The sequence below is a fragment of the Lactuca saligna genome, chromosome 3 (assembly GCF_052625555.1).
Source record: "Lactuca saligna cultivar CGN05327 chromosome 3, ASM5262555v1, whole genome shotgun sequence".
Lineage (NCBI taxonomy): Eukaryota > Viridiplantae > Streptophyta > Magnoliopsida > Asterales > Asteraceae > Lactuca > Lactuca saligna.
This window is the reverse complement of record NC_136419.1, coordinates 167,640,117-167,667,138: the sequence shown is the minus strand read 5'-3', so window position 1 is coordinate 167,667,138 and position 27,022 is coordinate 167,640,117. Positions and strand designations below refer to the sequence as shown.

General features: G+C 34.9%; 1 protein-coding gene across 1 annotated transcript; it reads right to left on the bottom strand.

The window, feature by feature from the left end:
- Window positions 1-2,305: 2,305 nt before the first annotated feature.
- On the bottom strand, window positions 2,306-4,638 carry LOC145036134 (uncharacterized). The gene is made up of 4 exons (XM_078984610.1): window positions 3,880-4,638; window positions 2,975-3,805; window positions 2,802-2,876; window positions 2,306-2,725 (listed from the first exon to the last, which is right to left on the bottom strand). The coding sequence occupies exons 1-4, from the start codon at window positions 4,636-4,638 to the stop codon at window positions 2,306-2,308; spliced, it is 2,085 nt and encodes a 694-aa protein (XP_078840736.1).
- Window positions 4,639-27,022: the final 22,384 nt, after the last annotated feature.

Here is a 27,022-nt window from a genome sequence, read left to right as displayed (position 1 = left end):
TTAAAATACTAGGTGGTCAAATTTAACAATTATACTTTTAATTCAATTAAATTGCAAACCTAAACTTTTATGGATTTATTAAACTTCTTTTAATTATACACCTTAATTAATTAATAAAACCATAAGGGTGTAAATTGAACTTTTCAAAACATTACTAGGGTTTTAGAATCTAACATTCTTAATTAAACTTTTAGTCAACTTTTAAATTCCAAAACTTGAGGGTAAGTTTTGAAACCTTTTTCAAAACATTAGGGTTTTAACTATTTAAATTTCAAAACAACAAAACTTTTGGGTTCAAATTTAAACTATAAAACCTAAAGGGGAAAATATGAAACTTTTCATAACAACAAGGATCAAATAAAAATAATTCAAATTAACATTTAATCACATAATTATCCATATTTGATTTATTTAATGATTTCTTGCAAAACAATTTATCAATTTACTCAAAATACTTAATCAATTATCTTATAAGGAAACAATTATCTTATTAATTGATAAGTATCTTCAATTAGATCAAAAATATAGTCAAATATATATCATATAATCGGATTAATATTGATCTAACATGATAAGGTAACTATCCATATGCAAAAACAACAAGAAATCCCGAGATAAGCACTATCTGACGAGTTGACTCGTTGAGTCAAGCCCGGACTCGTCGAGTCACCCTGGACTCGGCGAGTTCAGCTATGGATTCGGCGAGTCCAGCCTCTAGAACACCAAAAATCGAATTTTTTCAGATATACAATGCATCAATACAATTGAAACCAATCTAGGCTCTGATACCACTGATGAGTTTTGGTCATAAGACATCCTATGTGCTCATACAAACCCTAATGCTTGGATCTAGGTTTCTCTATTGTACATGCTTTGAACCCAAGACTATAAACCCTAATTCTAGCATTCAATTAATCATATTAATATGTAATTAGGTTCAAGATCATACCTAGATTGTTATGTAGCAATAACAATCCCAATTCCTCCTTGAATTGACTTTGGAATGCTTAGAGTCACAAGTGTCACTCCTCTAATGGCTTACAAACACCAAGAGCAAATGGAGAAGGTATAAAGAGAGAGGAGAGAGGTTAGAATTCATCCTTAGGACTCCTTAGGAAGGGATACACGAATTCATGAGCCTTGGGGCTTTATATAGGTGTTCAGATAGAGTTTCAGTCATTATCCTTATCTAGTTGCTTGCCCACCAAGTAACCATAAGATAAGTCTTAGAAATCCCTTATCCTTCATCCTTTGGACGATTTCAAGGATATCTTATCCCTTGAATTCATCCAACCTATATCTAGGATAACCATTACCATATTTTGTAACTATCACATAATTACAATTCAGCCCCTCTAGTTTAATTAATTACACTTGATCACAAAATTAATTCCTAATTAATTATTGACCAATATTAATTAAACAAATATGATTTCTCCTTTAATATATTATTATTATAACATATTAATAAATCATAATAACCTTTCTCTCTTTATTTATTTCTCCAATCAAGTTGCTTTGGTGAAGGCAACCCAAAAGGACCATGCACCATCGGGTCAAGTACATACCAAAATAGTTATGGACTTAGACACTAATCCAACATATAGTTCCAACCAATTTTTTGGAAAGTGTATGGGTGAATGTTAAAAAGTTGTTAGCTTTTTTGGGAAGTGTATGGGTGTATGGGTACATGGTCAAGGTTAGATCCTAGTTGTAATGTATAGTCAGGTTTTTTGTTGAATGCTTGTTTGATGAGTGTGTGTGTGTATGGGATGTTAGATGTAATGGAATGTAGATGTAATGGGATGGCAGTACATGGGAACAATTGTAATGACTTTGTGTTGATTAAATGAATGATATGAAATATCCTAGTTAAGAAATACCTTGCTGAATTTTATAATATGCATGTGCTCCTTTTATAAATTAAAGTGTGTGTACCACATTGTCGGCCATAAGGAACTCACTTGGTCTATTTAAAAGTGGATTGTCTTTAGAGTTCTGTGCAGGGGTATATATGGAAAAGTAAGGGTATATGGACCACTGACCACACGTGGTATATAAGGACATAATCAATCATAATTTTAAATTATCTATATATGAAAATATATTCCCTTGCCATGCAGTTTAACCAGACAAGTCCTTGCCATGCATGCAACTTCAAATTAACACAACAAAAAGCTCAAAATAACAATCAACTTAAGTAACACAAAATACACATCACATAAACCAACATAGTTTCATATAAACTAGCATAGTTAATAGCAGTTTCATAACATGTTCATATCGCATAAACCAACACTTAAAGTTATTCTAGAGTAACATGTTTAGCTTCTGAATTCCCAGGTGCATCATTTCCACCAACTTTCTTGCCCAGTTTCAACTTGATAATCCTTTCAGCTTTCTTCCTCATGATTTTCTTCAACTGGGTTGCAAGTGGTGTTTCTCTAGCCTCCTGTTCTTGTACATGAACCTGAATAGGTTCTCTACTAGCTGATGCATCAAACTCTAAAGGAGTGAGTTCCACCTCATCATAGTCTTGTTGTACATGCACCTTATTGACTGCTTCTGCACCATGATTTACTGCTCCTCCATCATTGACTAGTTCTCCACCATGAGTTACTGCTCCTCCATCATTGACTGCTTCTCCACCATCATTTACTGTTCCTCCACCATTGACTGCATTAGATTGATTACTTTCATCCTCATTGAGAGCTTCAGCTACACCCTGATTGACCAATATGAAACATTATTAGAAATTTAAAAAGAAATTGTAACGATTAACCATTTAAATACTTATGTACCTGTTTTGTTTTTCTTTTAGCTTTAGTTTTAGGAGGCCTTGTTAAAGTACAAGCTCTTTTGTTGTGTCCTTCAATCTTACAAAGACTACATTTTTGTTTTTTACCAGCCTTGGATACCTTCACCTGCTCCTTACCTTTGTTTTGTGTTTTGGTAGTTGTCTTTGATTTTTTACTTGACTGGTTTGGGGTTTCTGTTGCATCCTTTTCCTTTTAGTTGCAGGTCTCCCAGGCATAGCTCTGCGAACAGGAGGTAAAGGTGGGGTGTAATCAGTTGCAGGCCACAAATTACTTCCATTCATAGGTGCTAACCTAAACTTGTATGCCTTCATATAAGTGATGCTACTAAACATTTTGTCCACATATGACTCTACATCCCTATTCATAAAACTAATAGTTGCAACAGAATGGACACAACCGATTCCATTAAGCTGCCATAGCCTGCATGAGCAAGTTCTTTCTTCAAGATCCACTTCATAAGCAATAGTAGTTCCTCTTACTTCAAACTGATTTAGTCCACTAGGTAAGACTTGGTAATGTCTTAGACCCTTATTAATGTCATTCACTATTTCTCTAATTGTTGGACAAATTTGGTTGCCCCATCCTGGACCCTTGCATTTCTTTTTGAACACCCTCTCCATCATATACATCCTCAACTCCTCTAGCATGGTGATAATTGGTTTCTTCCTAGCATTAACAATCACAACATTAAAACTTTCTGACATTCCATTCTCCACAGCATCACAACATCTTCCTGGTTGGAAGTAGGCCCTTGACCATGTTTTGGGGTCTTTGTCCATCAGATACTGATGAGCACTTGGGTCTAGCACTTCAAGCTCTTTCATGGCAACCTTAAAATCTACCTTTGTTGTTGCTTTACATGCCTTCCAGAAAATGCTTTCATATTGGGCACCACTATACCTTTTCCTAAGGTTTTGGCTAATATGCTTGGCACACTGCCTATACTCTACATAAGGAAGGAGTTCTTTCACAGCCTCAATCAAACCCTGTAAACAAATTCTAAATATAGTGAATAAGGATGCAAATATATAGGAAAATTAATTACAAACAACTAAATTACCTTGTGTTGATCAGATATTACACTGTATCCATAGCCCAAATTAAGTCCTAAGTCATCAATGAGTAAATCCAAAAACCACCTCCAATTTTCCTTATTCTCCACACATACTACTGCCCATGTAATAGGATAAATCCCATTGTTTGCATCCCTTCCAACAGCACATAATAACTCCCCTTTACAGATCCCTTTAAGGAAACAACCATTTAAACCTATTATCTTCCTGCATCCCTCCTTCCACCCCTTCTTCAATGCATCAAACCAAACGTAGAACTTACTAAAGTAGTTCTTCCCATCTGGCATATGATTTACATCAAGCTTCATAGTGCTACTTGGATTTGATCTCCTAATCTCTTCTGCATACGACCATAACTTTGCATAATGTTCAACTAGGGTGCCATCTATTAGTTGGAGTGCATATTTCTTAGCTCTCCTGCATTGACCAACACTAACATGAATGCCAAACTTCTGTGACACATATGGTCTTAGCTTTCTAACACTCATCTTTTGTCTAAGTAAGAACTCTCTTGTACAATGACTCCCTATCGAAGCATAAGTGACCATGGACCCTAACTTGTAGTTCCTTACACATTTGTGGACTGGCTTTAAAGACTTAATTTGGAAGCTTGCTTCATCACTCATCCAAGATGCCCACAACCTAAATGAGCACTTACCCTTGCAACACTTAACCAACAATCTTTTCCTATCATTTTTCTCAAAGCAAAGTTGGTACCCATTCGCAACAGCATAGTTGCATAACATCGATTTTAATTGAGATGGATCTTTGAACCTCATACCAAGTATTGGGATCTACTTTTTCCATGGAAGTAACTCATTAAAAATGGAATGTTGTTGAGTTACATTGGCATCCTCTTCATGCCCATCATGATCATTTATGTTGTTATCATTTCCCTCTTCATCTTCGCCACATAATCTATTTAGAAATTCATCACCCTTTGTCCTATTCATAGTGATTGTGTCCTCATTAAAGTCCACATCCACATCTATTAGGCTATAAATTTCATCCTCGTTCTCACCACCATCAATGCAAGAATCATCTCCATCCTCCTCTTCTATTTCAAAACCAAACCAATCTTCTATTCCTTGACCATCATGGTCCACATACATACAAATTTTACCATCTATCCCATATGCATGAAAAATGAAACCACCATAGTCTTCATCATTAGCGATAGCAGTTATCCCAGATATTAAGGGCTTACCTGGTTCACAATAGTATAACTTCTTTATACTTTCTTGCATGAACCGTTCGAGAAATGTGATACAGTCACCGTATGTCATTCTAGAAAAATCGTGATCATTAAAAGTGAAATTGATACCATGGTTATACGAGAAAGGATTTCTAAGAAAAACACCTTTGAAGTTCAGCTCCACTATAGGGTAGAGTCCATCAGGGTTTGGCGTCGAGATAGACATTGTGGGTTGGTTGACTGCTCACTGACTTCGATCGGAGAAAACGACTTCGAACCCTAGGTTTAGTGCTTCGTACTCACTGTAAGACGAGAAAAAGAAAGAACGGAGAAGGAGTGTTCTAGCTAAATAAATGTGTTTATTTTGACCTCTAAATCCTACATGGATAAAATAAATGAATTATATTATGTAAACTTATTCCACGTAAGCAATATCACCGGTTGTTCCGTTTACCTGGTGCATAAGGGGGTAATTAGCCGGTAGTTACTAACATTAAGGATCAATTGAGCATAAAAAAGTTTAGTGACGAAATGTGCAAATATACCAAACATTGATGTGCTACAGTGTCAAAAACCCTTAACACAACATCTAACTTTAAATGAAAGAACCAACTGGACTTCTATAAATTACCTTTAAAATCATGCTCTCAATTTATTTCCATTCTTCGACTCAGTGTTTATCATAATTTAACAGCAACTATATGCATTTACACACTACCTTTCCTAGATATTTTACATCAAGTATGGAGTATCAGATGACCAAAACAAAATATTAAAATAGTTTTGTATTTGATGTTCATTTTAACACTACGTTCATATAAATCGTACCTGATGCATGCAACTTCAATTTTATAGCCTCCTCAACTTCAACATGCATATTTTAACTGCCACCTCCCCCTTAATTGCTTCATACCTAATATAATTAATAAAAAGGTAGTCTGTAAGATATGAAAACCATTATTTAATTGAAGAAAAAACATTTTCATCCAATACACACACACCCCCACCCCTTATTGTCAAATTACTCTGTAACATGTAACAATACTCAATCACACAAAGCATTCCACAATCTGAACAAAAAAAAAGCTTTTAATACATGAAACTGACGAAAAAAATCCATTTTTTTCATAAAACTTCAATAACACTATCAAGTTATAATAAAAAAAATAAGATTCAAAAAATCTAGAGAAAAGAAAAAGCAAACTTAATACCAGGTTGAATCGTGAGAGAAGAGAACCTGTACAAAGTTTCCAATTGTGACAACCGTCAAATTCTGGTCAATTCAAAGTCAAATAAAGTCAACAAGTCAGCTCAACTAACCCTTGTGTACTAGGACTTACGTTCAGCATTTACTAAACAACTTGCTATTCTGATAAGAAAACATAAATCGAAAAGTACGTACAACTAGATCTCTTTAACCTAAAAGTTGCGGTAAGTGGCAAGCCAAACCGATAAAACAATGATGCTTACTCATCGGGAGTGTGTAGGATCCTTAAACAAGGCTTAACAGGGTTTACGAACCATGCATTGCGATGCCGGACACTCACAACTGTCCCACATGGAACCTCTCTCAATCGCTTTCACTCTATCTCTCTCTATGTCAAATCTCTCCCAAATCCCTCTAAGTATGTGAAATCTCTCTCAAATATCTCTTTGTATGAGAAATCTCTCCAAGAATGTCAAATCTCTCCCAAATCTCTCCAAGTATCTGAAAACTCTCACAAATATCTCTTTGTATGAGAAATCTCTCCAAGAATGTCAAATCTCTCCCAAATCTCTCCAAGTGTGAGAAATCTCTCCCAAATCTCTCTCAAAAGTTTCCGTAACTTTTTGGGATCATTCGGGTCATTCCGACCCTTAACCGGGTCAAAAACGGCTCAAAACGGGGCGAAAACGAGAAAAATAGGCTTTAGGAACCGAAACCAAGAAGAGAGGCCTCTTAGGCGAGGACCGAGCCTCTGTTGGCTGTGGCACGCGAGGACCGAGCCTCTGTTGGCTGTGGCACGCGAGGACCGAGCCTCTGCCTCTGTTTGCTTCTCGCACTCTCTGTTCGCCTTCCGCCTCTCTGTCGTTTCCTCTCCTCTCTGTCGTTTCTTCACTCTTTGTCTCTACCCGCCTCTCGGTCTCTTCTCTCTCTTCCCGCCTCTCGGTCTCTGCTCTCTCTTCTCTTCTCTCGGTCTCTCTTCTCCTCTCTCGGTTCCCTCTCTCTCCTTTCTCCCCTCTCGGTTTCTACCCTCCCTCCTCTCGGTTTCAGCATCAGAAGGCCGAACCTCGGCTAGAATTCGGAAATTTGTCACTTTTAGCCCACTTTTGATATTTTTAACATTTTAAGCCCGTTTTTCGTGATTTTAAAGCGGGATTTTCTCCAGAAATTATATTTTAACATAATAAACTCTAAATATTCATAATTTAAACATATTTTGATGAAAATCATTATTTTAATAATAAAAATCAAATTGGTGAATTATTAAAGGTGGAGTGTTGACTTTGTCTTATCCAATGTCACAAGCAACCACCCCACACCCACTCTTTGACTAACCACACCTCCCCACCTTACCTAGGTCACTTCAATGTCCCTCACACTCAATTTACACTCATTCCCACGTTTTTAGAGCTGGAACAAACATCCTCTCTCCTCATTTTCTCTCATTTGCCCTCATTTCACTAAGTATCAAACACCACTTTTCTCTCAAACTTTTCCCACTCCAATTTCGAGATTCAAGGCTGATTTTCAAGTGTTCTTCCACTCTTAGTAAGTATAATTCATCCTCCTTATGATTATTTCACTTCATTCTACTCAAATCATGAATATCTTACACAAACTCCATCATATTAGCGTTAGAGCTTCGAATCTTCAAGTGATTCTTCAAGTGTTCTTGGGTTGAACACTTCTCTTCTTCAACATTTATCTACTGAAATCACTCAAGGTGAGTTCATACCCCTACATTTTCATGTTTTCTCAAGTTTTCAGGGGGGGTATACAAGTTAAAACACCAAGAATATAACTAAATTTTTCTAACAGCCTTCATCAGAAAAGTTCAACTCCATTCACGGACTGTTTTGGACAACTTAAACATTTTATTTTTCAAAACTGTACAAGATGCAAATAGTTAAAGTTCTTAGCTTTAAAATGACTACTTGCACATCTCCACAAGATTTTTCTACAATTTATGGTGAATTTTACAAAACTGCCTATCATTTCAAACACCAATCCGGACCAGTCTGTGATTATGGACTTTTTCACCCAAATTTGAGGTCATTAAAAATCTTGATAAAAATTATGAGTAAACTAGACACATTTTGTGAATTCTCAGAATTTACGGATCTAGTTTTCGACTTCGTATGATTTTTCTATGATTTTTCTAAAACAGTGCTGAAAGACTAAGAATTAATTAACAGCTTCTAACTATCAAAACACTTTGTAACATGTTGAGCAAAGTGTTAAAACTTTAATAACTTCATATATTCATGTATTTCTTGTTATGATATAATTATATAATAGGAAATTACTTGCGGAATTTATAAGAATCCTCCATCATAATCATTAGTACGAGACAAAACAAGTTAAACATAGCTATAATGTACTATACATTTGACTTCCATAGAATGAGATTCTTAAACACCACAAAGAAATATACTAAACTATAATAGGTATAGTTATACATTTCAAAAATTTTAATAAACTATAATAGGTATAGTTTATGATCATTTATATAACATACTCGTATAAAACAAAAAGGGGGTACAAATACAAAGTGCCGGTTTTCATACAAAAAGGGGTACAAATACAAAGTGTCGGGTTTATATACAAAAAGGGGTACAAACACAAAGTGCCGGTTTTCATACAAAAAGCGGTACAAATACAAAGTGCTGGGTTTATATACAAAAAGGGGTACAAATACAAAGTGCCGGTTTTTATATAAAAAGGGGTACAAATACAAAGTGCCAGGTGTTCACTTAAGATAGTTATTATGATATTAAAACTATATTGCATCTAGAACTGTTAGACTTCAACTATAATCGCTGAGCGTACATGTTTGAGTCTTATAAGAATTTTGTCTCGATTGACCTAGAATTAGTGGTGCCTGCCTCATCTCCTGTTCCTTGTTTGGTTGTGGACCTAGGGCAGACCCACTATATTCAACGTTTTATCTAATTTAAACCTTATATAACTTATATGTGCTGGACGATTATAGAGGAACTCTACGAGTCATTCTAGGGTTCATTAATGCATCATAAAGGAATATTTCTATTCACACTTAACTAAGAAAATATTGGATTTTCTGCAAATCAAACTATATCGATTTTACAAGGAAAATGGTTTCTACTTCAAACAAAACTCTTATGAACTCACCAACTTAATTGTTGACACTTTTCAAAACTACTTGTATTCTCAGGAAATCAGTGAAACAGGAAAACTTCATCGCTTTGAGGATGGGACGTTAAACCGTCAACAATTTATTTTTGTCATCATAATGTAATTGTTTTTGAAACATGTAAACATATACTTTGGTGTAATTTTTTCAATTATATTTATGGTGGTTGTATTTACTTTGAGCACTATTATATCCGTTGTTGTGATACTGTCAATGAAGTCCTCCACCCCCGGACGTTTCCTCCATCCTTGGTTTGGGGGTGTGACAGATTGGTATCAGAGCATTGTTTATAGTGAGCTAAGTATATCGAACCACATAAGATATACAAACTATAAATGCATTGGGACTAAGGTCTTTGATTTTAAGTTTTCAAAACCACTTTACCTTTAGGAATAAATAGCTTTTGTTAAAAGTATACATGCATGCATACATACTAAGGTCAGCATCATTCTAGGACAAAACAAAAGTGATGATTGTTGGATATCACAGGTAAGCCTGGGGATGTATGGTCAATCTTGGGAGTGGCATAGCCTGATCAACTATGCTGGTCCAAGGAGTGATTAGTATATGCCCAAGAATGGTTGTGATGTGGCAACAAGTCAAAAAAAAAATAAAAAAAAAAAAAAAAAAAAACTTACCAGCATTACCACAATGAAATACCATAGGGGTATTTTGGCATTATTATAATTCCTTATCTGAGAACAAAATAGATTTTTATCAATAAGTCAATAATTGCTTAGGGGATACATTAAAATTATATGTATCCAGGACGTCATAGACTTAGAATCTGTGGATCTTTGCTTTACTTCCTGTTCTCGTTGGATTGGGGATTTAGAGTTAGGGTCGCTTATTCGATGGTCTATCCTGTCCCGAATACATATAACTAGTATGCACTAAACAATATGTTGAAGTACCTGATAAAGATCATCATATAATTAGCTAATTAGTACGTTTGCTTAGTTATTTCTTATATCCCCATTTCTCGCGAAGATATCATGGTTGGATTCCATCCACACGACGACCCGTACTACCTTAACCATGACAATACCAAATGGCTCGGAGAGGAGCCAGAGAATGATTACCCAACCCCTGGGAATGGTCACCAAACTGAAGGCTATGCTGATGGTTCTGACCCCGATCCTGAAGTGGAGAACTTAACCCCGATGACTCTTGTTCCAAATCCTAACCCTTGTCCAACTTTTCAAGGCTCGACGCCTCCTTGGGTAGAGTGCTTGGAAACCTGGAGCGAAGAACAAGACCAACATATGTCGTTTAATAGAGAACGAAGCTTCTACAACATAAACGAAGGAAGCTCAGCAGATAGAATTTTTCCAATCCTGGTCCGTAGAGTTGCCCGAAACGAGATTCAGGGTAGAACAACTCTCCATAGTATCGCAGAGGTTGATGCAAATACAAGAATACATACGATCCGCACCAATCGCCTTGAGCACACTCGTGAAAAATCTAAGAGAGACCACAAAACTTACTAACTCATGAAGTTCATTCATATGGACTTCCTTTATGAATTATATATAAGGAATTCTTAAATCGGAGAATAATGCAGGAAAAATCTAATTCTATAACAACTGACTTGTCTTTACTAGTAGAAACTTACCATCTGATCATTTTTTTTTGCAAACTCATGACAGAACGATGCCACCAAGGAAAAGACCCAGACCTTCGGGGAGCACAACGCCACCACCTCCGACGCCACCTCCTCAGTTTGATCCCGAAATGTTCCAAGCTGCAGTAACAGCAGCCGTGGTAGCTGCAATGCCACAAATTGGCACAAATAGCACTGGTGGTGCTGGATCTGGAGCCACAAACCCTAACCACGGGGATAGTGCAGGACGCACAAGGGAATGCACTTACAAGGACTTCACAAATGGCAAACCCGATTCCTTCGATGGAAGTGGGGGTGTCCTCGCAATAATTCAATGGTTCGAGAGAACCGAAGCAATCTTTGAGATTTGTGCTTGCCCCGAAGCGAGCAAAGTCAAGTACGCGACATTCACCTTCATCGGAAGAGCTCTCACTTGGTGGAACGATAGAGTTAAGTTGCTTACGCTTGCAGTGGCTAACTCGTTAAGTTGGGAGGACTTAAAGAAGATGATGCTGAAGGAATATTGCTCAAGAGGTAAAGTGAAAAAGCTGGAGCAAGAACTATGGAATCTAAGAATGGCAGGCTCCGACCTTACAACTTACACCAACCGATTTTGTGATCTAGCACTCCTTTGTCCCGCTATGGTCACCCCGAAAGACAAAAAGTTAGAGCGATACCTCTGGGGATTGTCCCCCGAAATTCAAGATAGCGTGCTGGCCTCAAGACCAACTACCTTCGACAACGCCAAGGAGTTAGCACAACAACTCATTGACCATCATGCCAACCATGACACTATAACAACCACCCTTACCCAAGCAAGAGGAGGGAACAGCGAAAGAAAGTTTTGGGACAACAAGAAGGACCAATCAGCCCAAGGCCTCGCTAAGAAGCAACAAATCTTTGCTGTTCATGCTGCCACAACCCTCACCACGCCAACTCCCATGAAACCATACGCTGGAACCCTTCCGAAATGCAACAAGTGTAACTTCCACCACACTGGGGCTTGCCGAAAGATGCGTTGCAAAAACTGCGACAGAGAGGGGCACACTGTTCGTTTCTGTAAGGCACCAACACGACCCATCAACTAGATCCCTGGCTTTGGAGTAAGCCCAACCTGTTACAAGTGTGGAGAAACGGGTCACTTTAAAAGGGAATGCCCAAGAACAAGAGATACCGGTGGTGGTGGAAGGGTGCTTGCAATCACCGAGGGAGAAACCACCCCGGAACTGCCCGCAAATATCAGTACGTGTTTCTAACATCGACATTTAAAACCCTAATTTCTTTATATGTTAAATCTAGCATCGATTAAAGCATGCATAGTAATAATCATATGACATCGGGCGAGTTTTTCCTCACCATAATCAATTTCTTGCACTACGAAAAGTTTCCCCCATCTTTCCTCTAAATTCTTGGATCCCCAATCGAAGTGCAAAATTTCAGGACGAAATTCCCTTTAACGGGGGGATGATGTGACAACCATCAAATTCTGGTCAATTCAAAGTCAAATAAAGTCAACAAGTCAGCTCAACTAACCCTTGTGTACTAGGACTTACGTTCAGCATTTACTAAACAACTCGCTATTCTGATAAGAAAACATCAATCGAAAAGTACGTACAACTAGATCTCTTTAACCTAAAAGCTGCGGTAAGTGGCAAGCCAAACCGATAAAACAATGATGCTTACTCATCGGGAGTGTGTAGGATCCTTAAACAAGGCTTAACAGGGTTTACGAACCATGCATTGCGATGCCGGACACTCACAACTGTCCCACATGGAACCTCTCTCAATCGCTTTCACTCTATCTCTCTCTATGTCAAATCTCTCCCAAATCCCTCTAAGTATGTGAAATCTCTCTCAAATATCTCTTTGTATGAAAAATCTCTCCAAGAATGTCAAATCTCTCCCAAATCCCTCTAAGTATGTGAAATCTCTCTCTCAAATATCTCTTTGTATGAGAAATCTCTCCAAGAATGTCAAATCTCTCCCAAATCTCTCCAAGTATCTGAAAACTCTCGCAAATATCTCTTTGTATGAGAAATCTCTCCAAGAATGTCAAATCTCTCCCAAATCTCTCCAAGTGTGAGAAATCTCTCCCAAATCTCTCTCAAAAGTTTCCGTAACTTTTGGGGATCATTCGGGTCATTCCGACCCTTAACCGGGTCAAAAACGGCTCAAAACGGGGCGAAAACGAGAAAAATAGGCTTTAGGAACCGAAACCAAGAAGAGAGGCCTCTTAGGCGAGGACCGAGCCTCTGTTGGCTGTGGCACGCGAGTACCGAGCCTCTGTTGGCTGTGGCACGCGAGGACCGAGCCTCTGCCTCTGTTTGCTTCTCGCACTCTCTGTTCGCCTTCCGCCTCTCTGTCGTTTCCTCTCCTCTCTGTCGTTTCTTCACTCTCTGTCTCTACCCGCCTCTCGGTCTCTGCTCTCTCTTCCCGCCTCTCGGTCTCTGCTCTCTCTTCTCTTCTCTCGGTCTCTCTTCTCCTCTCTCGGTTCCCTCTCTCTCCTTTCTCCCCTCTCGGTTTCTACCCTCCCTCCTCTCGGTTTCAGCATCAGAAGGCCGAACCTCGGCCAGAATTCGGAAATTTGTCACTTTTAGCCCACTTTTGATATTTTTAACATTTTAAGCCCGTTTTTCGTGATTTTAAAGCGGGATTTTCTCCAAAAATTATATTTTAACATAATAAACTCTAAATATTCATAATTTAAACACATTTTGATGAAAATCATTATTTTAATAATAAAAATCAAATGGGTGAATTATTAAAGGTGGAGTGTTGACTTTGTCTTATCCAATGTCACAAGCAACCACCCCACACCCACTCTTTGACTAACCACACCTCCCCACCTTACCTAGGTCACTTCAATGTCCCTCACACTCAATTTACACTCATTCCCACGTTTTTAGAGCTGGAACAAACATCCTCTCTCCTCATTTTCTCTCATTTGCCCTCATTTCACTAAGTATCAAACACCACTTTTCTCTCAAACTTTTCCCACTCCAATTTCGAGATTCAAGGCTGATTTTCAAGTGTTCTTCCACTCTTAGTAAGTATAATTCATCCTCCTTATGATTATTTCACTTCATTCTACTCAAATCATGAATATCTTACACAAACTCCATCATATTAGCGTTAGAGCTTCGAATCTTCAAGTGATTCTTCAAGTGTTCTTGGGTTGAACACTTCTCTTCTTCAACACTTATCTACTGAAATCACTCAAGGTGAGTTCATACCCCTACATTTTCATGTTTTCTCAAGTTTTCAGGGGGGGTATACAAGTTAAAACACCAAGAATATAACTAAAATTTTCTAACAGCCTTCATCAGAAACGTTCAACTCCATTCACGGACTGTGTTGGACAACTTAAACATTTTATTTTTCAAAACTGTACAAGATGCAAATAGTTCAAGTTCTTAGCTTTAAAATGACTACTTGCACACCTCAACACGATTTTTCTACAATTTATGGTGAATTTTACAAAACTGCCTATCATTTCAAACACCAATCCGGACCAGTCTGTGATTATGGACTTTTTCACCCAAATTTGAGGTCATTAAAAATCTTGGTAAAAATTATGAGTAAACTAGACACATTTTGTGAATTCTCAGAATTTATGGATCTAGTTTTCGACTTCGTATGATTTTTCTATGATTTTTCTAAAACAGTGCTGAAAGACTAAGAATTAATTAACAACTTCTAACTATCAAAACACTTTGTAACATGTTGAGCAAAGTGTTAAAACTTTAATAACTTCATATATTCATGTATTTCTTGTTATGATATAATTATATAATAGGAAATTACTTGCGTAATTTATAAGAATCCTCCATCATAATCATTAGTACGAGACAAAACAAGTTAAACATAGCTATAATGTACTATACATTTGACTTCCATAGAATGGGATTCTTAAACACCACAAAGAAATATACTACACTATAATAGGTATAGTTATACATTTCAAACATTTTAATAAACTATAATAGGTATAGTTTATGATCATTTACATAACATACTCGTATAAAACAAAAAGGGGGTACAAATACAAAGTGCCGGGTTTCATATACAAAAAGGGGTACAAATACAAAGTGCCGGTTTTCATACAAAAAGGGGTACAAATACAAAGTTTCGGGTTTATATACAAAAAGGGTACAAACACAAAGTGCCAGTTTTCATACAAAAAGCGGTAGAAATACAAAGTGCCGGGTTTATATACAAAAAAGGGTACAAATACAAAGTGCCGGTTATTATACAAAAAGGGGTACAAATACAAAGTGTCGGGTGTTCACTTAAGATAGTTATTATGATATTAAAACTATATTGCATCTAGAACTGTTAGACTTCAACTATAATCGTTGAGCGTACATGTTTGAGTCTTATAAGAATTTTGTCTCGATTGACCTAGAATTAGTGGTGCCTGCCTCATCTCCTGTTCCTTGTTTGGTTGTGGACCTAGGGCAGACCCACTATATTCAACGTTTTATCTAATTTAAACCTTATAGAACTTATATACGCTGGACGATTATAGAGGAACTCTACGGGTCATTCTAGGGTTCATTAATGCATCATAAAGGAATATTTCTATTCACACTTAACTAAGAAAATATTGGATTTTCTGCAAATCAAACTATATCGATTTTACAAGGAAAATGGTTTCTACTTCAAACAAAACTCTTATGAACTCACCAACTTAATTGTTGACACTTTTCAAAACTACTTGTATTCTCAGGAAATCAGTGAAACAGGAAAACTTCATCGCTTTGAGGATGGGACGTTAAACCGTCAACAATTTATTTTTGTCATCATAATGTAATTGTTTTTGAAACATGTAAACATATACTTTGGTGTAACTTTTTCAATTATATTTATGGTGGTTGTATTTACTTTGAGCACTATTATATCCGTTGTTGTGATACTGTCAATGAAGTCCTCCACCCCCGGACGTTTCCGCCATCCTTGGTTTGGGGGTGTGACACCAATGGTCCCAAGCTCCCGAATTTTGACTTAGCGGGTATGGTTTGAGCTAGGAATGAGAGTGGGTCCAAACCCGGACCGGTAGACCCGGACCCGAAAAACCCGGGAACCGGTTAACGAGACTTTGTAGGACCGGAAACTGGACCGGTATATAGGAACCGGTTTCGGTTCGGTTCCGGATAATGTACCGGGTAAAGTGGGCCTAGAACCGGAAAACCCGGAAATATCAAAGTGGGTCAAATGGAACCCGGTAAAGTGGGTCTAAAAACGAAAAACCCGGGGAACCGGGTAAAGTGGGTCGAATGCATGTTTTAAAATTTCACAAAATACAAAAATATAGCAGAGAAAAAAAATTCACAGCTTTTATATCCCAACTTTGGGAGACTATAAATCAATGAATATGAAACCAAAAATGACAAAATTATATTCTAAAATCATGTACAAACTCTACTACGCTTTGGAAAAAACCGCATGCTGTTCCGAATTCAAATGAATTAAATATGTATGTTTTAAATCTATCACGAAATACAAAGAAAGCTGAAAAACATAAAATTTTCGGCTTTGATATCCCGACTTTGAGAAACTATAACTCAATGAATAAACATCCAAAAATAAAAAAATTATAGTCTAAAATCATGTAAAAACTATAAACTACATTTTGGAAAAAACTTCATGCCAATCCGACTTCAAACGAATGAGATATGCATGTTTTAAAACTATCACATAATATAAAAAAAGCTGAAAAACATAAAATTTCAAGCTTTGATATCCCAACTTTGAGAGACTATAAGTCAATGAATATAAACCCAAAAATGACAAAATTATAGTCTAAAATCATGTAAAAACTATAAACTATACTATGGAAAAAACCTTATACCAATCCGACTTTAAACGAATGATATATGCATGTTTTAAAACTATCACAAAATACAAAAAAAAGCTGAAAAAATAAAATTTCTAGCTTTGATATCCCAACTTTGAGAGACTATAATTCAATGAATATAAACCCAAAAATGACAAAATTATAGTCTAAAATCATGTAAAAACTATAAACTATACTATGGAAAAAACCTCATGTCAATCCGACTTCAAACCAATGAGATATGCATGTTTTAAACTTTCCATAGAAACCGGTTCCGGCCCTAAAAACCGGTTCCGGTTTCTAACACGGTTCCGGTTCTTAAACCCGGTTTACCCAGACCCGAAGGACCCGAAACCCGGATTACCCAGAACCCGGATAGAACCATTCTTTAAACCCGGGACCCGGATCGGTTTTACATATTCCGGTTCTAACGGTTCCGGTCCCGGTTCGGTTCCGGTTCCGGTCCGGTTTTCCGATTCTAAATCTCATCCCTAGGTTATGGTGGTGAGGGAATAGCAGTGGTGTTGGTTGAGGTCGCTGGTGAGGAAAGAACACAGGCGGTGAAGCCAAAATCAAGAAATAGCCCAAAAAATCAATACTTTTTGGGTATTACTAAAAATGATGAATACCTTTGTTAAAAACAACATTAACATGCCGGAAGAACTTCATCATTTGCCTCTTTTATTTTTAGAAAAAGGCTTCAATCTGAGCATCTTGTATAATCAGAAGCCATTAAATGACCAAATACAGATACACATACAGAGAGAGAAAATAGTAGAACTATCTTACTCCTGAATCAAGAGAGAGTACCAGCGATGGGTATCTTCCATTGACAGCGAACTTGCTCAAACAAAATTCGGATTTGCTTCCAGTGTTGTGTTGATGACGCGGTGGTGGTTAAGCGGTGCTGGTGTGATGCTGGTAAGATTATCTAAGATTAGAGAGAGAGTGAGAGATGAGATTCCACAGAGAAAGAGATAGAAGATGTGTCTTCGTCTTCCCAAAACCCTAATCTTCCCTAAAGAAAACTTTATAAGAAAGAATGTATAGAGAGGGTGAGAGAGTTGGTGATAGAGGATGGACATTTCCATGACTGATAGTGTCTATGGAACTCGTAACTGGCGAGGCATAATGAGAGACATATATGTTCTCAAGAAAGCGTGTTAAGAAAGAATTAGTACATTCAAGCACAGTGTAAAAACACGTGCTCTTATAAGCAGTATCAAAACATTTGATAAATGTTAATGTTTACAACATATTATCTTATTCATTTTAATATTGCACATCATTAAAAATAACTCATCCACCAATTCAATGATATATGTATCAATTATTTTTGAACTTTATGCGATTATATATATATATATATATATATATATATATATATATATATATATATATATATATATATATATATATATATATATATATATATATATATATATAGGGAAAGGTTATTTGGAAAACAAAAAAACCCTAAAAATCATAAAAAATACCTAGAGATCACAAAACTTTTTTTTTGACATTTTTTAAGAAAAAATCGCAGCTTTCTAAAGAAAATCGCTGAAAAAAAATTTGAATTTTTTTTTTACTAAAAAAAATATATATATTTTTTTTCAGCGAATTTTTATAAAAAAAATTCAAAAAAAAGTTTTGTAATCTCTAAGTATTTTTTTTTATGATTTTTAGGGTTTTTTGTTTTCCATAGAACCTAAACCCATATATATATATATATATATATATATATATATATATATATATATATATATATATATATATATATATATATATATGGAAAAGTGAATATGTGGATGTCATATATGTAAGATTAGGTATAGAACTTCCAATACGACATCGTTTTAACATAAAACTATATGATATCAATACAAATTTCCAATTATAAATATAATCTAATTCCTATTGACTTCAATTTTAAATAATATGTTTGCTATTTTTTATATTGATTATGCCCGCTGCATTTCGTTTTCCTTAGAAGAAATTACTTTCAAGTGATCGTTTTTACTTTGACTTTGTTATAATCGTTTTCTCAATTTTCATCATAATTGACATATACAATTTTTGTTTTCATAAATATTGACATTCCATGGGTATTTTCTTTATGTATATAAATCTATGGAGACAATGGAAATTCATGTACTAAGATCAAGGACATGCTTGTCTTTTTTTGTTTGCATATTAACCAAAACAAACCATATTATGTTTGATAAATTCGACATAATTTAAGTAAATTATAATCAACTTCAAATTAAACAATGTTTTAAATCGACTAAACTGCAAATTTGGTCCCTATGGTTATCAAAAAAATATGGATAGAATCCAAAATCCTTTCACCTTGCACTGTCGATCCAAAACCGAATCTTTTTTGTGGAAATGGTCCATGTCAAACTTTAAATGAGGATTATACCCTTTTAATTTGGTTTGTTACATTTCTTTATGTTTCAACCTTTATTTTAGTATTTTGATAATTAAAAAAATAAGAAAACCCACCATACCTCCATTTTAATAAACCTCCGACCCCTTTCTCCCACCCATTTTCTCTCTCTTTATCTATCTCTCTCTCTCTCTCTCTCACACATACACACACAAATCCTATTCATCGTCTTCTCCAAACCCACACCCCCTGTTTTCCCTCCTGTTGGAAACGTCCCCCATAATGCATACTAAACCTAGGTACATTTTTCCTTCCCTCAACTATCATTCTCTCTTGCATCATGACCCACCTCCAAACCCTTCTTTCTCCCCTCATCTTTGTTGATGGATCGAAGATTGAATGAAAAGAGCGACATGCGATTGAATGAGGCGAGAGATAGAGATCAATTGAGGGAAAATGATGGAAGACAGCAGCTATGTTGCTGCTGCTAGAGATGAAGAGGAACGAAGGCAATGAGAATGCCATTGACGGAGGCAATGGTGGCTAGAGAAGAGGGTGACGACGGAGTCCAAGCTTGTACATAACATATGTCTCTCATCCAACAATAGAAATTGACCTTCATGCTCTCGTTCCTTTCTTCTTAAAATCGGTTCACACTCAATCGGTACCCCTCCAAGAAACACAATTCCCTTTTGCTCCTCAAAATCGGTCATTGTTCTGCACTAAGTTCGTTCCTTCTTGTCTAAAAATCAATTACACAAAAACAAATACAACCTCCCCCAGCGTTCCTTTTCCCTGCTCAAAAATTGATTAGTAGCCTTCCTTCTTCTCTAGATCGATTAACCACCAGATTTTTTCTTTTTCCCTCCTTGGTTCGATCAAACTAATTTTTGGTGGATAACAGAGGTATAAAGTGGCGAATAGTGATTGTATTGAGTATGTTTTGGTGGGTTATCATGGAGATAAAAAGGAGGCATAAGGGTGGATTATTGTGGTTAAGTTTATGCTGTAATGGTTGGATTATAGTTGAGGTTGAAGATGGGTGAAAGACACGAAGGTCAACGGTCGTGTTCTTGGGTGTCTCCGGTGGTGACTCGCGGCTTATTTGGGATGTGGTAGTGATGGGTGGTTTATAAGTTTTGATTTGGAAAAGGGATGAGGATATGAAGGGAGTGATGGAAGCTTCATCCATGGAGGAGATGGGAGACAAAGAGAGAGAGAGAGAGAGAGAGAGATTGAGAGACGGTGGGGTGGAATGGTGTAGGTAGATATTTTTAAAATTTTTAATTATTCTGATATTAGGAAAACATAAAAAAATGTAAAAAACAAATTAAAATGGTATAATCATCATTTTAAGTTTGACAGAGACCATATCCACAAAAAAGATCCGATATTGGACCGATGATGCAAGTTGAAAGGATTTTGGACTCAATCCACAATTTTTTGATAACCATAGCGACCAAATTTGCAGTTTAGTCTTTTAAATCAAATTTTAGCTATATATATATATATATATATATATATATATATATATATATATATATATATATATATATATATATAGAGAGAGAGAGAGAGAGAGAGAGAGGAGCGTTGAATCGAGAATATTTCTTATCGCGAGAACATTTGAGAACAAATTTGGACAACACAATTTTTTAATTAAAATTATAAAATAATATTCATATAAATCAAAAAATAGTTACAAACAATTAAAAAACCCACTAACTAACACCACTCACCACCTAACCAACAGCACCCGCCACAACTACCTATCACTAACCACCACCACCAACTACTACCCACCACCCATCACTACCCACCATCCACCACCACCAGCAACAACAACCACCACCATCACCACTTGCCACCACCACCCACCTCCAACACCTGCCACCATCACCCACAACCCTTACTTACTACCCATCACCATTACCTGCCACCACAAACCATTACTACACACCACCACCACAACCACCAACCACCACCATCACCACTCATCGGCATCACCACCCAACCATAACCACCCGCCACCACCACCCACCTCCACCACCCGTGGCCACCGCCCGCCACCACCACGAACAACCACTACCTACCACCCATCACCACCACCACCCACCACCACCAAACACCACCCACCACCCACCACAACCACTACCACCCACCACCACCACCACTAATCACCACCCGCCACCACCACCCATCACCACCAACCACTAGTCACCACCCATCACCATCCACCACCCACCACCCGCCACCATCATCACCACCAACCACCACCCATCACTACCCACAACCACCACCACCACCACCACCAACCACCATGAGCCACCACCATCATCACCCAACCACTTCCACCTGCCACCACCACCCACCTCCACCACCCATCACTAACCACCACCACCAACCACCAGCCACCACCCATCACTACCCACCACAACCACCACCAACTACCACCCACCACCATTATCACCACCCACCATCATCACCACCCAACCAACATCACTCGCCACCACCACCCACCTCCACTACACACACCCATCCACCACCCATCAAAACTTCCACCCCGTCACTATCACCACCACTTGCAACCAACCACCCACCAACCACCACACACCACCACTACCCGCATCCACCACCTGTCGCTACCACCCCCACCTATAAACATTTGTTATTGTGTTTTTGATTCATTAGGTTTTCTCTTTTATATAATCACATGTAATTATATGTATCGAGTCACATGTGATTATATATATATATATATATATATATATATATATATATATATATATATATATATATATATATATCGAATCATATATGATTTATATGTTATTAAATACATATAATCACATGTGATTAAATACACATGAAAAACTAGTGAATCGAGAATGCAAAAATGAATATTGTCCACATAAATGATATGGGATTAGATACATATAACTACATGTGATTATATGTATTTAATAAAATATTATTTACCTGGGCCGTATTTATTTTTGTGTTTTTGATTTAATAATTGGCATAGTGTAATAAATCGCATGTAATTATATGTATTTAATCCTATATGATTTAGATGGACAATATTTTTTTTCACGTGTTGATTCAATAGTTGTTCGTGTGTATTTAATTACGTGTGATTATATATATATATATATATATATGTATATATATATATATATATATATATATATATATATATATATAATCACATATGATTCGTATGGAAAATATTTATGTTTGTGTCGATTCAATAATTGTTCTAATATATTTAATCACATAAGATTTATATGGACAAGATTCATTATTTCTTACTCAATTCAATAGTTGTACTCATGTACTTAATCACATGTGATTATATGTATCAAATCGCATATGATTTATATTGATAATATTCATGACTAAATATTTTTCTTATGTATTTAATCATACGTGATTGTATGTATTAATCACATATGATTAATGTGGAAAAAGAAAAACTATTTAATCAAAAACGCAAAAATGAATCTTGTGTACAGAAATCATATGTGACTAAATGTACAGGAACAACTATTGAACAAGAATGTGAAAATAAATATTGTCCATATAAGTCATATCTAATTAGATACATATAATCTAATGTAATTAAACACACAAGAACAACAATTGAATCGAGAATGCAGAAATAAATATTTTCCACATAAATTCTATGTGATTAGATACATATAATCACATGTGAATATATGCATTTAATCACCTATGATATATATGGAAAATATTTATCTTTGTGTTCTCGATTCAATAGTTGTTCTTGTGTATATAATCATATGTGATTATATGTATCTAATCACATATGATTTATAAAGAAATCATTATTTTTGTTCGTAAAAATCATATGTGATTAGATACATATAATCATATATGATTTACGTAGACAAGATTCATTAATTTTTTCTCAATTCAATAGTTGTACTCATGTACTTAATCACATGTGATTATATGTATCAAATCGCATATGATTTATGTTGATAATATTCATGAGTCAATACTTTTTCTTATGTATTTAATCATATGTGATTGTATGTATTAATCACACATGATTAATGTTGAAAAAGAAAAACTATTTAATAAAAAACGCGAATATGAATCTTGTGTGCTAAATGTACAAGAACAACTATTGAACAAGAATGTGAAAATGAATAGTGTCGATATAAATCATATCTAATTAGATACATATAATCTCATGTAATTAAGCACACAAGAACAACAACTAAATCGAGAACGCGAAAATAAATATTTTCCACATAAATCATATATGATTTGATACAGATAATCACATGTGATTATATGTATTTAATCAAATATGATATATATATATATATATATATATATATATGTATATATATATATATATATATATATAATATTTATTTTTGCGGTTTCGACTAAATAATTGCTTTTGTGTAATTAATCACATGTGATTATACGTATATAATCATATATGATTTGAGGTGGACATGAGTCAATTTTTCCTTCTCGATTCAATAGTTATGCTCATGTACTTAATCACATACGATTATATATATAATCAAAATTACATGAGAAAAACTATTGAATCGACAAAGCAAAAATGAATTATGTCCATATAAATCATATGTGATTATATTCATATAATCACATGTGATTATATGTATTTAATCACAAATGATTAATTTGGATAAGATTTGTTTTTGCGTTCGTGGTTCAATATTTTTTATCGTGTATATAATTACATGTGATTGTATGTATCTAATCATATATGATTTAAATAGACAAGATTTGTTTTTTTCCAAATAAAATCATATGTGATTAGAAACATATAATCACATATGATTAAATGTATTTAATCACATATGATTAAAGTGGAAAAAAACAATCATTGAATCGAGAACGCAAAAAAGAATCTTAGCCACGTAAATCATATGTGATTAGATACACATAATCACATGTTATTACGGTATCCTTTCCTTTCCGAGAACCTACAAAAAAATTATAACATTATTTAGCTTGTGTTTCTTGTATTAATCTTATAAAACTTATGTACATATTTCCTTATTTTCTCTTTGATTATAGTCCTCTGTTTGGGATATGTTTTCTTACCTTTCAACCCATTATTAAATTTTGATAAAATTATATTGGTGAAGTTCCTCCTTTTATATTTTCAGAAATATAAAGATCTCATTTTAATTATTTTTGGCTTATTTTATATTAAATTTACAAGTTGGTAACTTTTTGTTGTCACTTTTCTGGACCACTCAAAACTATTGTAATAAACTGTAATCTACTAATAATTACATCAGCCCCTTTATATGTTGGAAACTATACATCCATATCTAACTATAGGCTTTGGAATTTTGGCATTTGGAGTTCTGATGAATTTATTATGATTATTTGAAGACAGTGCATGAAATTTGTGATAGCATGGACCAGCGTGAGAAGATTACAAGTTTTACCCCTAAAGGATTTGGAATTTCGAAATAAGATTCAAAATTTGAAGAAAGTAGACACACTAAGATTTCCAGAAAACTAAGTCTCGTGAGTTTTAGATGTTCGTATTGACTTGCACATATTTTAGAAGTTGGAGGACAGATTTGGGAAAAGTAATCATAATATCTTCTAAATCATTTTTGGTGTTCTATTAAGGAATTAATGGTTAAGCCTTAAGTTTATCACTTTTAACACGATTGTTGGTAACTTATTAGGATATATAGATATAGAATTCAATTTAACCTAAGGTCCTTAATGTTTGGCTTAATGAGGGTTCAAAGTTAAGAATTTTCAAATAAAATGTCACTTTTACACTTATTTGGGTTAAGTTGCCAACTTAGCCCATTAAGCTCTTGAAGTCATCTCTGTCTTACTTGTAGAAGACATGTTATAATAAATTTAAGTTCTACTGCCTTATAAAAGTAAAATAAGTAATGTTAACAACAAGGTTTGTATTTAGATCTTAATAACAAATATGTTTCTTTGTGACATTTTGTTGAACACCTTGTGGCCGCTATTTTGTTTCACCAGGTGAGACACAAATTTCTTAAACATTAATATGATATGAACAAGGAATAAAACTATTTATTTACCAAAATTGTGTTTGATATCAAATTACCTTGATTTTTATAGGTTGTAAGAACATCATCTGTGATCTAAAGAGTTTTTTGAGCATATAAACCTTCAGAACCAACTGGTCATATGCACAACATAATTCCTTTTGATAGGTATTTAATTATCATTTGCAAATGATTTGTACACGTTTCATGGAAGCGACGAATAATCAAACAATCAAAAACCGCAAACACAAACCGTCAAATCCTTGATTTGCTGATTCAATCCAGAAAATTATCAGGTTATAAGAACTACATTACATGAAGTACATATATGGAATGAATAAGAACAAGGAAAACGAAGAGAATTGTGCTGTAAAATAGAAACCTGAAGGCAGGGAGGAAGCTCCGATTGATAAAGTGGAAGGAGGCGGTATCGAGCGAGGGAAGGATCGGAGTGGGGCGTCGGTTGTTTCGTGAGTGAAAAGCAAATCAAAGAGAATCTTTATGTTAAATTTCATTAAAACTTAAATGACGTCTTCCGTATTTTTTAGAATTGTTCTCAAACTAAATAAATGTTTTCATTTGAACATACCTCTTTCTCTCTCTCTCTCTCTCTCTCTCTTTCTCTCTGTGTGTGTGTGTGTGTGTGTGTATATATAGTAGTTTATAACCGATGAAAATCACAATTATAAAATTAATTAAACTTTCATAGTGAGAACTCAAAATTATTAATCAAATATTTTTGATAAATTATTAATTAAGAGATATTTTTTAGTTATATAAAATCATAATTGTTAATTTAAATAAATACGTAAAATTATATCACATTATAATTTGTATTAATTTTATTTAATTTTATTCTATTGTTATTAATTTAATGTAATTAGAATGGAAATTTTAAATTTTGAAATTAGAAATTTGAAATGGAGAATTAATTAGTTGACAAGGGACATTCAGTAATTAGGAGGCTTAATAGGATGATACATATTAAAAAAAATATAAGCATTAATTAGGAGGTTTAATAGGATGATACATATCAAAAAGATATTACAATTATTTTTTTATTAGAATATATATATATATATATATATATATATATATATATATATATATATATATATATATAAAGTGTTACTTTAAACGGATTTAACATAACACCTAAATTTGATCATTATCAAAGATTAATTATTTATTTTACAATAATAGATGCTTTTGTAATTAGTTTCCTCGGTGGCAAATAGTTTTCTTTCAACAGTGGCAAAAAATTTTATTTTAAAGGTTTACTTGCATCTTTATATTAGAAAATTTCTTTAGTAAAATCTACACAATTTCGTTTTAACAACAAAGAAGTTTTCGGTTCTATTTTCGTTTTAAAAAACACCTAAAAAGTGTTAGAAATATGGTTTAGTGGTACTTGGAAATCTGAGAATTGTGATAATCACTTTCAAATCGAAGTATTTGAGTGGTACTCCCAAAATCCTCAATTGGATAAGACTCAGATAAAATCAAAGAGAAAGAAACAGAGAATGAGATGGTTTAATTTCGTGAGTACCAAAAAACTGACTAAAAATTGGTTATAAACATTCATTGTCTGAAAAACTGTCAAAACTGTCATATAACAGCTTTTCTCAACAGTCAAAACTGTTATAAATCCGGGTTTGGTATAAGG